This window comes from Rhinolophus sinicus, linkage group LG04 (genome assembly GCF_036562045.2).
Source record: "Rhinolophus sinicus isolate RSC01 linkage group LG04, ASM3656204v1, whole genome shotgun sequence".
Lineage (NCBI taxonomy): Eukaryota > Metazoa > Chordata > Mammalia > Chiroptera > Rhinolophidae > Rhinolophus > Rhinolophus sinicus.
This window is the reverse complement of record NC_133754.1, coordinates 144,553,132-144,568,807: the sequence shown is the minus strand read 5'-3', so window position 1 is coordinate 144,568,807 and position 15,676 is coordinate 144,553,132. Positions and strand designations below refer to the sequence as shown.

At 34.1% G+C, this 15,676-nt stretch overlaps 1 protein-coding gene across 1 annotated transcript in view; it reads left to right on the top strand.

The window, feature by feature from the left end:
* ALDH1A1 (aldehyde dehydrogenase 1 family member A1) overlaps positions 1–15,023 on the top strand; it is a 54,793-nt gene extending 39,770 nt beyond the window's left edge. Inside the window, exons 10-13 of the mRNA XM_019736692.2 lie at positions 921–1,085; positions 6,316–6,473; positions 9,850–9,924; positions 14,412–15,023. Coding sequence (XP_019592251.1) covers positions 921–1,085; positions 6,316–6,473; positions 9,850–9,924; positions 14,412–14,484 — 471 coding nt within the window. The 3' untranslated portion in view covers positions 14,485–15,023. The remainder of the gene's footprint in view (positions 1–920; positions 1,086–6,315; positions 6,474–9,849; positions 9,925–14,411) is intronic.
* The last annotated feature ends 653 nt before the right edge of the window (positions 15,024–15,676 follow it).

Below are 15,676 nucleotides of genomic sequence, written 5' to 3'. Positions count from 1 at the left end.
ATTGCGGCCGCTACCATAGGAACAGGTAGCCCCGATCCAAGTGTATGGAGAGAGGTATGTGCTCCTGGTGTACCTAACCAAAACTCTGAACTCATTTTCCTTCTTTACAACAATATTATTTAAGAAATCTTTTAAGTTCTGTCATTCTTGTCACATATTTAAATGCAGCCCATTTAATGAAGTACGATAGTAACAATCAAGACAGGCCAGAAATTGAAACCAGACCTACTGACCACCGCACGGGGGACCTGAACTGGGGACAATGACAGGCTGTGGTCAGCATGAACCCGGCCAGTGGAGATGATGAGGAATGAAAAGAACCAAATGGAGATCTAGGAGTCTTCCTAAAGTCTCAAAGCATCTGCTTTCCAAATGCCATATCTAATTCAACCTAGACTCAAAGTTCTCTTTTTCTCCTATCGCTCTTTGAATTTCAGTTAGGACTATATAGAGTGTGCCAAAAAATGTATACACATTTTAAGCAAGGAAAAGACTGTATTAAAATTGTAATACTCAATATATACCAATAACAAAAGATGAATACAAGTCATGTGCATACATTTTTTGGCACCCCCGGTAGTTTCCAGGTAAGTGTGTTTGATTGACAGACATTTCTTCCAGCATAATTAAATGACAGTCATGTGAAAAGATATGTGTTTTCAGTGCCAATATGTTTTTCTTACATAACTGTAAAACAAACACTAAGTAAAAATCTCTGTCTTTAAGGTTTCTTTCCATGAAAATTATGAAAATAAAATATACTTGAAGAATAACCTGAGCCTTTGTCAGCTGTGTTGATTATTTGACTTAATAATACTACCCTAGCATTCTGAAGCTCTCATTAACAGGCTGGGCAATGTATGTTATCTTTACAAATTGCTAATTTTTTTTTTCCTTTTCTTGTGGTACTTTTCAAATAGATTGATAAGGAACAATATCAAAAAATACTTGAACTCATTGAAAGTGGGAAGAAAGAAGGGGCCAAACTGGAATGTGGTGGAGGTCCATGGGGAAATAAAGGCTACTTTATCCAGCCCACAGTTTTCTCTAATGTTACAGATGAGATGCGCATTGCCAAAGAGGAGGTAAATGGCTTCATTCTGTTCTGTTTCCTTTGTTGCCATATTTTGCCTGCCTGTGTGTACACAGTGTCCCTTTAAAATTCTGAGCTCTTCAACATCTTTCTCAATAAATGTTACTCTTCATTTCTGTTATTGGTAAAGGTTTAAAGTTCTGATCAAGACTAAAAATAGTAAGGTATTCATTGGGCCGGCCAAGAATACTCAGCCAAACACAAATCAAGATACTTAATGATTTCTAGGTACTTCATTCACAGATTTAAAATAATGGCAAAGAAAGTCATATCTTCAATGTGCTTTTTCTTCTTTGGAAATAGTATATTTGAAAACAATTGTAAAATGATCTGCAGTTTTGTTAATTAAACTTTTTTTTATTTTGAGATAATTGTAGAATTAGTTGCTGTTGTAAGAAATAATACAGAAAAATCCCATTTACTCTTTACCCAGTTTCCTTCAATGGCAACATCTTGCAAAACTATAGTATTATAGCAAGTACGTTGACATTAATATGATCAAGAAACAGAACATTTTATCACCTCATGAATCCTTCATATTTCCCTTTAATAGCCAAATCCATGTCCCTCCTACCCCACCTTGGCTTTCCCTTAACCAAGAGTCTCTTCTCCATTTTTATAATTTTGTCATTTCAAGAATGTTAAATAAGTGAAATCATACTTCATGTAATTAGGATTGGCTTTTTTTCACTCAACATAATTCTCTATAGATTCATCTAGGTTGTTGCATGTAAAGATACTCTGCACCTTTTTACTGCTGAGTAGTATTCCATAGTATGGACGTACCACAGTTTGTTTAACCATTCACCCATTGAAGAACTTTTGGGTTGTTTCCAGTTTGCGTCTTCTATGAATAATGCTACTGTAATAAGTAGAGTACAGGTTTTTGTGTGAATGTAAGTCTTCATTTCTCTGGGATAAATGCCTGGCAGTACAATTTACCAAGGGTCATATGATAAATGCCATTTTTTAAGAAACTGCCAAACTGTTTTCCAGAGTGGCTGAAAGATACATTCCCATTAGCAATATACGAGTGATCTAGTTTCTCAGACTCCTTATTAATATGTTGTGACTATTTTTTATTTACTTTAGCCATTCTGATGTGATAGCTCATTGTGGTTTAAACTTACATCTCTCCTACGGCTAATGATGTTGAACATCTTTCCTGTGTTTGCTTATTTGACATCTGATACATATCTTCCTTGATGAAATGTCTCTTCATGTCTTTTGCCCATGTTCTAATTGGATTGTTTACTTTTTAGTGTTGAGTTTTGAGAGTTCAGTATATATATCCTAGATACTAGTCTTTTGTTTGATATATGGTTTGCAAATATTTTCTCCCATTGTGTAGCATGTTATTTCATCTTCTTAACAGGATCTTCCTCAGAACAAAAGTTTTTAACTTTGAGGAAGTCCAGTTTATCCTTTTTTGTTGTTTTATGGGTAGTGTTTTTGGTGTCAGCTCCATGAACTCTTTGTTTACCCCTAGATCCAAAGACTTTTTTGTCCTGTGTGTTTTTTCTAAAAAGTTTTAGAGTCTATGGTTTACACTGAAGTATGTGATCTATATTAGGTTAATTTTTATATAAGGTATAAGACTTAAGTCAAGGTTTGTTTTGTTTTTGGCTTTTTGCCTATGGATGTCCAATTGTTCCAACATCATTTGTTTAAAACACAATTTTTCTTCCATTCCATTACTTTTGCAACTTTGTCAAAATTGAGTTGTAAATATATGTAACAATTTCTGGGTCCTCTACACCATTCCATTGATCTATATGCCTATTTCTTTGTCAATGCTCTTTTGATTATGGTAACTATATAAGTCTTGAAATTGGGAAGACCAAGTCCTCCCTCTTTATTCTTCTTTTTCAAAATTATTTTAGCTACCCTAGTTCCTTTGCTTTTCCATATACATTTTAGAATAACCTTGTCCATATATGTAAAAAAAATCTTGTGGGAATTTTGAGAGGAATTATGTTAAACATATCTATCAATTTGGGGAGAATTAACATAGTAATTGTGTTGAATCTCCCAGTCATTGAACATGGTAGGTCTCTTCATTTATTTATATCTTCTTTGATTTCTTTCATCAGCATTTTGTAGTTTTCAATATATATGTCCTATACATATTTTTTATTATACCTAAGTATTTTTGAGTGATTGTAAATGGTATTTCTAATTTCAGTATGCACATATTTGTTGCTAGTATATACAAATATAATTGATTTTTGTGTACTTTTAGTATCCTGTGACATCACTGAACTCACTTATTCTAAGAGGTTTTTGGAATTTCCTTGGGAATTTCTATGTAGACATTCATATCATCTACTAATAGGGACAGTTTTATTCCTTCCTTTCTTATCTGTATGCCTTGTATTTCCTTTTCTTGACATTTTCACTTGTTAGAATTCCAGCAATATGTTGAATAAGAAGAATAAGAATGCACATCTTTGCTTTGTTTCCTATCTTAGGGAAAAAACATTCAGTCTTTACTATTAAATATGACGTCAGCTCTGAGATTTTCATATATGTCCTTAATCAGGTGTAGAAAGTCCCTTTTTATTCCTAATTTGTTGAAAGGGTTTGGATTTCTTCATATGTTTTTTTGCATCAATGGAGGTGATCATGTGGTATAAAGACATGGTAGTTGTCCTCAGCTCCTACGTGTTCTATTACCCTTGTAAATATAAAATATCAAGCTTTTTAAAACTTTTTTGTATCTTGAGTTTTCCTTTGATCCACAGAGCCAACTATGATTTACAAATATTCTTGTTATCATCCTAAATAGTAAATGAGAAACCTAAGGCCCAAAGAAGTAAAGTAATTAGGTCACATGTTTAGTTAAAGGCAGTTTGGCAGTATAGCATAAGTCTCATGATTATTCCCCACTCTTTCTACATGACCAACTGTTGCTCATATTAACTTCATTCTTCACTCAATTCCACCATAACCTAACATTGCAGAATCCCATGGAACATGTGGCAAAAGCTGACAGAATGTCAGTGCTAGAAGGAACGTTATGGATAATTTAGGCCAAAAGTCAAATTTATAGGAGAGGTCAATGAGATCCAAAGAGCTTGAGAGATATCCTACTGTTTCAGAATTACAGCATCATAAAGCTAGAAGGATCACTTAAGACCACCTCTTCAACCCCTATTATATCTATCAATTTGCTACTGACCAACGGCCAGTCAGCGTCTTTTAAAACAATATCAGCAAAAGGTAACTCCCATTTCTTAGGTATTTCCATGTTTGGACAATGCTAGGCATTAGAAAGTTCTGCATCTATGTGCCTAGGAATCCTTCCTCGTATGTTCTATTTGCTGTTCCCATATCTGCCCTATGGCCTTTTTCCACATAAAAGCCACCTATATATTTGAAGATAGTATTCATCCTCTATATTATTCATCACCCTCCACAGTCTCTTGGGCCTACATTTTTCAGTTGTTGCACTTCCTAATTGTTCTAGACAAATATATTGCAGTTAAATATTCAGCGAGCACAAATTAATTAACATCAAGAAGAATGTAATTCATAGATATGACACATAACTAGGAAAGTTTACTTTGCATCTAAGAATTACAAATAATCTACCTCATGGCCCCTGAAGGCTTTTAATAAATCCAGAGCTAGATTCACTGGCTTTGGGCTATGAAGGTATTATATAATATACTACAATAAAAAGGCACTAATGATTCAAATATACTGAATCAGAATCCTTTCATTCAATAAACTTGTATTTCACGTCTGTGAAATGACAGAGAATCTGGGTGTGTTATTTTCTTTACCCCACAAAACGTCACCAAATTAGGGGAAAAATGCAGAATCAGATTTGTGAAGAGGAAACAAATAGGAAAACAAAAAAAGCAAATGCATATGTATAACCAAACAACTTAGTTTCTCCACATCGGTTCAGCCCCAGCTGAGTTATAATTTTTGTATTTAATGACAAATATTTGTCTTGATTCAAGATGTTATTCTTGCTTATCTTGGTTATATCAGATACAAAGGACTAGGGGGAAAATCTTCAATCAAGGAAACATTTATTCTGTTCCTGCAATATTCATAGAACAGCTTGTGTGCTACTTCAAAGTAGGAGCCCGGAGTCATGTACTATGTTCAGTTAAAATTATGTAAGGTATTAATACATTTATTTGCAGTAGCTGCTATATCTGTGATTCCCAGGTTACAATATCATGATTAGATTTACAACCTTAGGATTCACACTCAGCCTCTATTGAATGGTAGATGCCTAGTCCTACATTTAGATTAATGATGAACACCAGAAAACAATTTCTCTTTTCTGATTTTTGCCTCCTAGAACTTACATTACCCACAAATTCTGGCAACACTCGAAGGAGCCCTCCTTTCATTTAATTTTAATACATGTTTTATGGAAAAATATTATAGAAGCTTAATTTTTAAGAGAAAAACAGTTGTTTTTCTCTAGTCAGGGGACAAGATACGGATAGGGTTGCACTAATGAGAGAGTTTAGTAAAGAGAAAGTGTTTAGACTGGAATGAACAAATTGTGATTTTTGTTTCCTAACCTGTGGTTACAGTCATTGCCAATACGCTCATGCCTTGGTTAGTACAGAATGGATGAGGATTTAAGGTCTTACAGAAATGAATTATTCTCTTTGGTATTGTGAGTTGAATAAGATTTGGCTGAAGAGAAGAATGTGAACAAAAATCATGTGGTTTTACCTAACGTGGCTGATTGTGAAAATATCTAACTCCAATATCATAGTTGATATTTCAAGTGATGGTAAACTGATATTTAAAACATAATTATTAGTATCAGTCATTGCCTATTCATTTATCCAGTAGAACAAGCATTGCTTTCTTGGGTTTGCTGTTTATGTAATGACTTGGAAGACGAGGAAAACTAGGGAGAGAATTTAAAATGTTCCTAAATGGAAAAGCAACTCTGTAGTTAATGATTTCGTGAATAATCATTAACTTCTTGGAAAATGAATTCCAATTCTAGAAAATGAATATTGTCTTATTTATTTGTATCCCATCTTGTTCCAAAAAGAATTTAACACGTCTTAACCTAGCATTCCAGCAGCTATCGTTTTGATTCTTACACATAGGTTTAAGATGAGAAGCAAAATCTTAATTAATTTTAGTTTGTAGGAGAAAGAAAACTACAATGTTATTTAAAATACTTAGTTTTAACCTATTATTTTGATTTATTTCATTCATTTCTTGTGGTATAGATATTTGGACCAGTGCAGCAAATCTTGAAGTTTAAATCTTTAGATGAGGTAATCAAGAGAGCAAACAATACTTTCTACGGCTTATCAGCAGGTATCTTTACCAAAGATGTTGATAAAGCCATCACAGTCTCCTCTGCGCTGCAGGCCGGGACAGTGTGGTAAGTCAAACCTACAAATATTGCCTTTTCAATGGTAACTGCATTAACAGGTTACTTTGAACCTTTTCAGACGTCGATTTTTCATTTGGAATCACCTGGCCTGATGTGATTGCTACCTTAAAAAACAAACAAACAAAAACAAAAATATCCTTATATATTGGAAGAATTTTAGAAGGGTATTTTCTTTAACTCTTTCCAGCCTCCTCCTATTGCTTGCCCAAAATATTCTATTGATGTCTAGATAATACAATATAAGTGTTACTAAGTAATTTCTAGGTACTTGGTACTATGCTATACACAAGGGAAATAAAAGTTGTATTTTTATTAAGTAAATTAGATAATAAGACTATTTATTTGGTGCCTTTATGTATGCAGACATTTAATTCTTACATCAGCTTCTTATTCTGGGATTATTAGAGATGTCTGAAGGTCTTAATTTGGAAAAACATATTGAGTTTTGAGGAGTATGTCCCTCTCATTTTTGATGTGGTTTATATCTCTGTTTTTAATGCTTTTTTAAAAAAAGTTTATTGGGGTTGACAGTGGTTAGTAAAGTTACATAGGTTTCAGGTGTACAATTCTGTAATACATCGTCTGTATATCACATTGTGTGTTCACCACACAGAGTCAATTCTCCTTCCATCACCATATATTTGATCCCCTTTACCCTCATCTACCACCCCTTTCCCTCCTACCCTCTGGTAACCACTAAACTATTGTCTGTGTCTGAGTTTTTGATTCTTTATTTATTTACCTTATTCCTTTGTTGCTTTCAGTTTTACATCCCACATGTCAGTGAAATCATGGTTCTCGACTTTTTCTGTCTGACATTTCGCTTTAATTTAGAGGATATAAATGCTGAGGATGTGCCTTTCAAGCTGTTTTATCCCCACTTAGCCCCCAGTCCCTGGACTGTTTTGTTGGTACTTTTTGTCCTGTTAAACCTCACGTTATGCCCTCAGACCTTGCAACAGCCCAAGACTATTTCCCTTCCTGATAATGTCACATCAGTTCCAGTTAAAAATTTCTTAAACATTGAAAAGTATTTATCCTTAAGAGACAGCCAAGCTATCTTCACTCTTCTGTCTTCCTAACCAACAGGAGAGTCCTCATTTAGTTAATATGTACTCTACGCAAGGCACTGAGCTACATTCTTTACGTTCATTATCTTATTTTACCTTACAACTGTTTAATTATGTCAAATTTACCAATGAAAAACATGGAAGCTCAGCAAGGTTAAGTAGTTGATCAAGATCACACAATATATGACAGCTGAGATTCAGACCTATTTCAGATTCTAAAGCCATGATTCTCAACCCTGGCTGTACATTAGAGTCATCAGAGGAGCTTTAAACATAGTATGTATATAAACTGATTGGGGGTTGCGGAGGATGTCCTGTACATTATACCTACCAATTATACCAGTCTCTGTGATTGAGTCCGGGTGTAGCTCTTTTAGAGTATTTTTCAAAGCTCCCACATGATTCTAATATACAACCAGTACTGAGAACACTGCTCAAAAGCCTGATTCTTTCTATAATGGGGTATTTTCTTTCAGAGACTCTCAAATAAAATGAAGTGAATTCTTCTTAATCAGTATGGCTAGTAATTAATGTAGACTTATCCTATAATAAAATTATTAATAAAATTCAGCATTGCTATTGTATGTGTGTATATTATCTCTATTTAATACTTACTACATACCAAGCACTATATGAAGCACATTCTATACATCATCTTACTTACACTTTGAAACGACCCTATTAAATATTATCATACCCATTTTACAGAGGAGGAAACATATGCTTAGAGAAGCTAGGTAACTTTCCTAGTATCATCCAGGTTCTAAGGGGGAGAACCAGGGTTTGTGGGCATAGCACCTCCCTTTAAAACAAGAAAAAATCATAGAAAGAGAATCAATTAGCAAGGCTGCTCATTTTGAACTTAATTGAATATTTCTCAGTCCTCAGTTTAGTTACACCAAAATAGTTTCATTTCCAGTGTAGAGTCAAAAAGGCCAACTCATTTTCTGTGCTTTTTAACAAAGACAAGTTTCAGGTTTTTGACTTTGGAATAACAGAATGTTATATGCCTGCTTGATTAAGAAGCTTGTTATGAGCTGCTTATCATTCCACCCAATAGCGTGTGAATCTCCGTCAGGAATTTCTCTACTATTAAAACAGAGGCAACCATATTCTTATTACTGTATATCCTCAAACATAATAATATTCTGGCATTATCCCAGATATGGTCGGGGTTTGGTGTTATCAAGAAAACTATTGAATTCCAGAGTTTTGGGGGTTTGACCTATAATTTTAAAGTAATGATTCGATTTACAGTTGAAAACGCAGTTAAACAAAGCTGAGACAAGTTGTCTTTTGAAAATGTAAGTTCATTGAAGGAACTCCAGAAGGAGAGGCTGGATAAGAATTCTGTGGTCCAGTGAAAATACGGAACTCTGGGAATTGGTTAGTAAGTGCTGTAACTGAGAAACATGTCTGAATATTATCTCAGGATCAAATTAATAACCGAACTCTTCCAAGCACAATACAGTTTATCTAGAAGTCACATTATTATTTGCCTATTATAATCTAATGAAGGGAAGGAAAAGTATTTTTAAAAAACATTGTTTCTCCTTTAAATAATGTTTTTCCTCTTACGTATAATGAGAATCACGTGATTAGATATGGCTGTTCACTTTGGCCACAAGGAAATTTAAAGCTAAACAACTTTTAATATCCTCCCTTCTAAATTTTCCCCCTTGTCTTGATCTTTTATCGTAATTTTTTTCTTTAACTTTAATTATTCATGTTTTTGTAACTATGTTCAGAAATATGGCAAGGAGTAAACAAATTAATAATGAAATCCAACTCCTTCCAAGGCCTCAGTTTAAGCAGTTATTGAACCAATTAATGAAAAAAAGTGAACTGAGTAATATGATACATATTACACTTGTGAAAGAAAATTGATTCTACCCTGCTAAGTACACAGCGCTCAAGAGAATTACAAAGCTTATTGAATATAGGCAGTAAAGAACACCCAGCCAACAAACTCTAGTCACTAGCAAAGCATGCCCTTCCTCCTATGGCATACTGGCTATTCCAGGTTTTGTAATTCAAGCTACAACTTCTGATGGACACAATGTTCTACCAAATGGTATCCACACACAGAGTTGTACCCTTCTATTTGTTTTAGGCAGTATATATGCATATACTTTTGCAATCTAATTTATAGTGCTATTTTTTTTTGTTTTACCACAATGAGTATATTGAAATTAATGGAGTTCTGCAATAGCTCTCTGAATTTCTAAAATTCCATATTCAGAAGTGATTTCATAGGTTAAGTGTGATCTATATTGTACTTCTTTTCTTTTCAGGGTGAATTGCTATAACGTGGTATCTGCCCAGAGTCCCTTTGGTGGATTCAAGATGTCTGGAAATGGACGAGAATTGTAAGAATAACTTTTTATTAAGAAAAATACTTATCTGAATAAGAATAGTTGTCACTCCAGGGCATTAACCCATAGTCACTATTTGAATTAAAACTTGCTTCTGTTCCTTCCTTGAGATTCATACTGCTAAATAGCTTTTTAAATGCTGGATTTACCCCATAAGTACAAAAAGATAATGACAGAAGGAAAATATAACTTATTAGGCTCCTACTATTCATAAGGGACCATACTCAGCACTTAACATGGGTTATTAAAATATTGCTTACTTTTAGAATTGCTTGCTGTATATGTGAAAGTAATTTATTTTGTCAACATTTCCTGAAAGGAGCTAGAAACCACAAATTGGTGATTGTAAGTGTACAAATATAAGAACACTCTGGTTATTTGAAATCTCTTAAATAGGTAATTTAAGTGTCTTTATCTAAAAAAAAGAAAAAAATCAGTGTAAGACAAATGATTTTTATTGTTGAAAACATTGATGTAGAATCCAAAATTTTAAATTACCTAAATGTTTTAAATCTAAACTGAAAGAGAAATTTGACTATGGAAAACATGTTTTATAGTCATGATTAAATTGAGAATGTATATTAAAATGCATTCATGGCCCTTCAGGTGCTTTTTAGATCAGGGTATATAGAATTTTTTAAATGTGCATATACATACATACACACAGAAAGTAGGGGCAATATGTTTGCTGAATTTTGTTCAATCTATTTTAAGTACTTCATTTCTTAAATTTTCTTATATTTATCAATAAATTTCAAAAGCCATATAGAAAAAAGACATGTCATATACAAACTTTGTGAAATCAAACATCGTAAAGCTTCCCATTTTATACATAGCATGTAAAAATAAGTCTTAGTTTCTAAAGGTCATGAATGCATGAAATAGCCACATTCTTTGTCATTTAAATAAATCAGCAAAATTACAATGAAACAACTATCTTTGGAGAGCCAGTAAAAAGTGGAAATGAAAAAATGATACATCCTCTTTCTCAGTATACATTTATTAAGTACTTGTATGTCTATAAGGTCCAGAGAGCCCCAGGAACATGATACCATGTCCCATCCTTCATATAATTGTGGTGGCAGGAGGAATATGTAAAAAGATATATAATGCACCTACACACACTGTGAAATAAATGGTAACAGACTGGGAGTCCATGCCTCATGGTGGTAGAGAAGCAGTTAAAGTGCAGACCGCAGTATCAAAGGACAAAAAATCTGGGCACCACCAGAGTATAACATTTATGGCATTTCTCTAACTCACAATTTTCATCAGTCCAACACGGTTAGCATTTGTGGTGGGTATAGGAGTGGGAGAAGAAAGTAGAAAGTCTATGAGCTCTTTTTTATACTTAAGAATCTATGGTTATAACCCAGTGGGAATTCAATGCATTAAAAAAAAAAACTTAATGGCAGTTGTTAAAATAAAAGAAGACCTCACAGAATTTGGCTGGCTGGTGGAGATTTATGTGGATGGAAAATATTATTTCAGACTTAACTAGGCTACAAATTGAGAAGTTTTGAATTCAAAAAACTGGATTACATTTTATTAGTGGAGCAATGAAAAGCCATGGATATCTTTAGAATGTTGTCAAGAAGGTAGAGAATGGCAAAAGATCAATCAACCCATAAAAAGTGCATGGCATAGTAAAGAAAACATAATTGGAGATTCACTGATTTGCATTTGAGTCTTGACTCCATTGCTTGCTAGCCATGCAGCTTGGTTCAAGTTGTATAACTTTTGAGCCTCTATTTTCTCCTATTCAAGATAGAGGTGTTAACATTCTTCTAAAGATGGGTATGAGAGTAAAATGATATACTGCATGTTCATTCTCCAGATTGTAACTATCACAAAGTGGGAACTCAACAAACAGTTTCTTCCTTTCCTAGTTCTTTTTCTTTATAATATGCATTATCAGGGAGCCCCTTGGCAGAACTAATTACATTGTACAAAAAGCTATAACAAAGATTAGATTATTCTGAAAGACAGTTAGTTCAATCCTGGCCCCGCTATCTAACACATTTCCCTAGGAATATTGAAGATAAAATAATCAAGAGGAATGAAATAACTAAAGCAGACCAAACATGTCAATTTTGTTTGATTCAATTTGATCAAATTTTAAGGTCAAGACATATGGAAATCAAATAGGAGAGGGATAGAAAACAGGAATCAGCTCTCAGTATTTCTTAAAAATATGGAATATGGTCATAGATAATTTCCTTCTTTAAAACATAAAGGAAAAAGTTATACAGTAATTTTTTACTTAAAAAATTTCATCTATGGCTGTTACTATTGATGTCTACCTGAAATGAAATTTGGCCAATTTAATAAAGAAGTCATTTGGCAAGATGTTCAAAGAGAATTACTGAAGCAATAATCTCAAACAACACCCAAGAGTTCAATTACAATTTATCCTCAATGACAGAAAGGCAGAACTGATCGGTTGGGAACAGAGTTCTCAAAGAGCCAAAAATAATAGTATGTAGACCCCAATGTGGTGGTAATACTGAGTGTCTGAACCTAGATTTGCATCTCATATCTCGGTGCTAACACTAGAATGAGTTAAATGGCAGACATTCCTCCCTTTGTGTAATTACACTAATTTTTACTTAAGTTAACAGAAGTGAGTAAAGACTTTACTAGTATGCTATTTCAAACTTAACTAGCTCTCAGCACCCCACAGATATTTCTTTCCTCCTGTCCCTTTTAGAAAAAGGAAGCATGAAAATTTTATCAACTACTGGGCTTATAGCGAGAGCTCACATGAATATTTTTGGCTTGATTATATTTGCCAAGTCACTTCAGCAAACATTTTCTCTGTGCCTATTTAAGGCTCCTGTCTGGGTCCAGAGTGAAAAACTGATGCAACTTGTTAGTACAGGGTGGATCCTGGGTGAGAAGCATGGGTATGACCTGGAAGTTTGTGGGAAATGCCAAGTTTCAGACCTTTCTCCAGACCTACTGGAACAGAATCAGCATTTCAGTCAGGTTACAGGTTATTGGTACATTGAAGATTTTAGAAGCATAGAACTCGTCACCCACAGACGAGTAAGATACAGAGACGTGTAAACAGATGTTTTTGTGTTCTAGCATACACATAGGATATTTATAGGAACATTAAGAAGCAGGACTGACTTCAGCCTGAGTATGACGATAATCACACAGTACTGTCCTGAGAGTTTCAAGTGTCCATGTAACTCAAAGCCTATCGGCAAAAATCATGGGTTAATTTATCTAACGTTGTGAGCTAAAGTACATACTAAAATATTATCCTTTAATGGGTTTCAGACAACTGAGGCTAAACCCCTTAATTACTTTGAAGACCATGCTCATTGAAGCTTTTCGAAGGCATTTTCAGAAGCTTAATGGCCCAAGAAAATAATCAGTGTAAGAGGATTAGGTTACCCAGGAGAAAAAGATGTCTTCTACATACCTGCCTACCTCACCAGAAGGGAGGGGTAGAAAAGATCAAGATCTTTTTCCTCTGTAAGCCTACATGTGCATTAGTGTTATGATTTTAAGAGTACTCTTAGGTACATGAAATTTAATCCTCTGATCAAAACAATACAGAGAATAACTTAACTTAATCTTTTTAGTTATCTTTAACAAAGGATAAACCACAGTCAGTTTTCAAAACTAGTAGGAGTTCTCAATAAACCTGACAACAAGATACCAGAGTCCTGATTGATTGACTCGGGTTAATTCCTGATCATTTGGGTTAGAGTTAAGAGTTATATAAGCAAATGGCAGGCATTGAAAACCCAACAACCACAAAAAGTCCAAAGGCCTGAATTTAGGCCAATGAACTCTTTCCCTTTCTTAAAAACAAAAGAGACAAACAAAAAAGAAAGAAACACTAGATCAAATTTTTCCCCCTAAGAATCAAGGATCAAAAGATACTGTTAAAACTACAGCTAGAAAAGATTTTGTTTCAAGCCCTATTAGGGCATATTAGAATGAAATGGAAGCATGGTCATTTCTAGTCCCCCTGTCACTTCTGGGTCAATCACACATGGTAAATAGCTAAGCTAATATTTAATTTACTGGTTTTTCTGTACTACTTGACTGATTATATATTATTACTTCTCTCTTACACTATGTCTGTCTTATTTACTTTAAGCTAAACTAGAAATAAAATTCATGTTGGGCTGATGTGTGTGTGGGGGGATAAGCTCTCTTATAGTCAAGTAGAATAATGTCAAAAATGGACAATTCCTGTGAAAATCAACTGAGTGTACATGATAATCATTTAAAAAGCAAAAAGAAAAAGAAAAAAAACTCCCCACGAGGAGATTTATGTAGGACCAAATATCTTGTCGTTGGCTAGAGACTCTTTGAAATTGAAATGCTTCTGTACACAAGAAGTATCTTCCATTGTCCCTAGCCAGATAAGCAAGAATAAACTTGTACCAAATTATGAACTATAGTACATTTGTATTGCTACGTTAAATTCTGTGGGTTTTTCCCCTCACTGTCTCTAGGGGAGAATATGGTCTCCATGAATATACAGAGGTTAAAACAGTCACAATGAAGATTTCTCAGAAGAACTCATAAAGAAGCTACAAGAATGGAGAGAAGATTCCTCAATGGCTAAGTGTCTCCTATAGTCTCTAATACATTATAGTGGGTTTTAAATACAAAATTTTTCTTTTCTTTATTTTTTTTAAACATAAGCTAATCATATTAGCATTAATACTACACATAGAATTCTTGACGTGTAGCTTATACTGAATCATGTACTTCCTGATATGTGACCCCTAAATCCTATCTGCAACAAAAAGGATGGATTTAGATGCAAGATCTCTCTAGCTCTGTAATAGTCTTGTGCTTTTCTTTGTAGCTACCTGTCCAGAATAATCATTTTATAGAAGAGGACCAGTTGTCACTTAGCTCCTTTCCATTAATGGCCCCTTGAAATACTTGACATATCTACTAACTGCAGAGTAGATGTGCTCTGTTCCCAGTAGTTGTGAAGGCCTTCGAGTTTGTTGAAATGTTTCCTAGAATGTCATGTCTGCTAGTCAAATGAAGTAATGACTAAAATACTTAGCTGTAATGTAAACATAAAACTTAATAAAAACAACCTTGCATGATTCTTGTTAAGTTTGAATTTTTTACGTAGAAGTTTTGGTTATGGTGATTTCCTCTCCCTGTCACTCAAAAACAGTATGAACTTGAGCATAAAGATGCATTTAAAAACAAAAGTACAATCTATTCATTCTCAAATGGGTAAAAAAACATTTTATTTTCCGGAGGTATTCTTGAAATCAGTAACAAATATTTGAGATAAATGGTTTCAGTCCTTCAGCAAGCATTTACTGAGTTCCTACAAAGTTCTGGAATAGAACACTATGTTAAGTGTTACAGGAAACAGGTGAAGAGTGGGTGGTGCATTAGCTAAAGGTGCTTTAATTTAGTGGAGAACAAAAATACCATTCAAACAAACAAACAAAAAATAAAGCAAACAAGAATGAAAGAAAAAAGAATGGGCACATAATGGGAATGCGAATTCTAAGACCTGTGAGAGTGTGTGCAGTAATGTGCCAAAGTTAGATGACCTCTAGCTAGGGGAATTGGAAATGGCCTCACGAAAGAAATTTGTCTGGATGTGAACCTTAATTGATGACTGAATTGTAGTGAATAAAGGGAAAAGAGGTTCCACAACATAGTCACTAATGGAACATTGGAAACAATTTTGGAAAAAGTTTATATATGTAATATTTTCCCCTCATGGAGTTCCAATTGC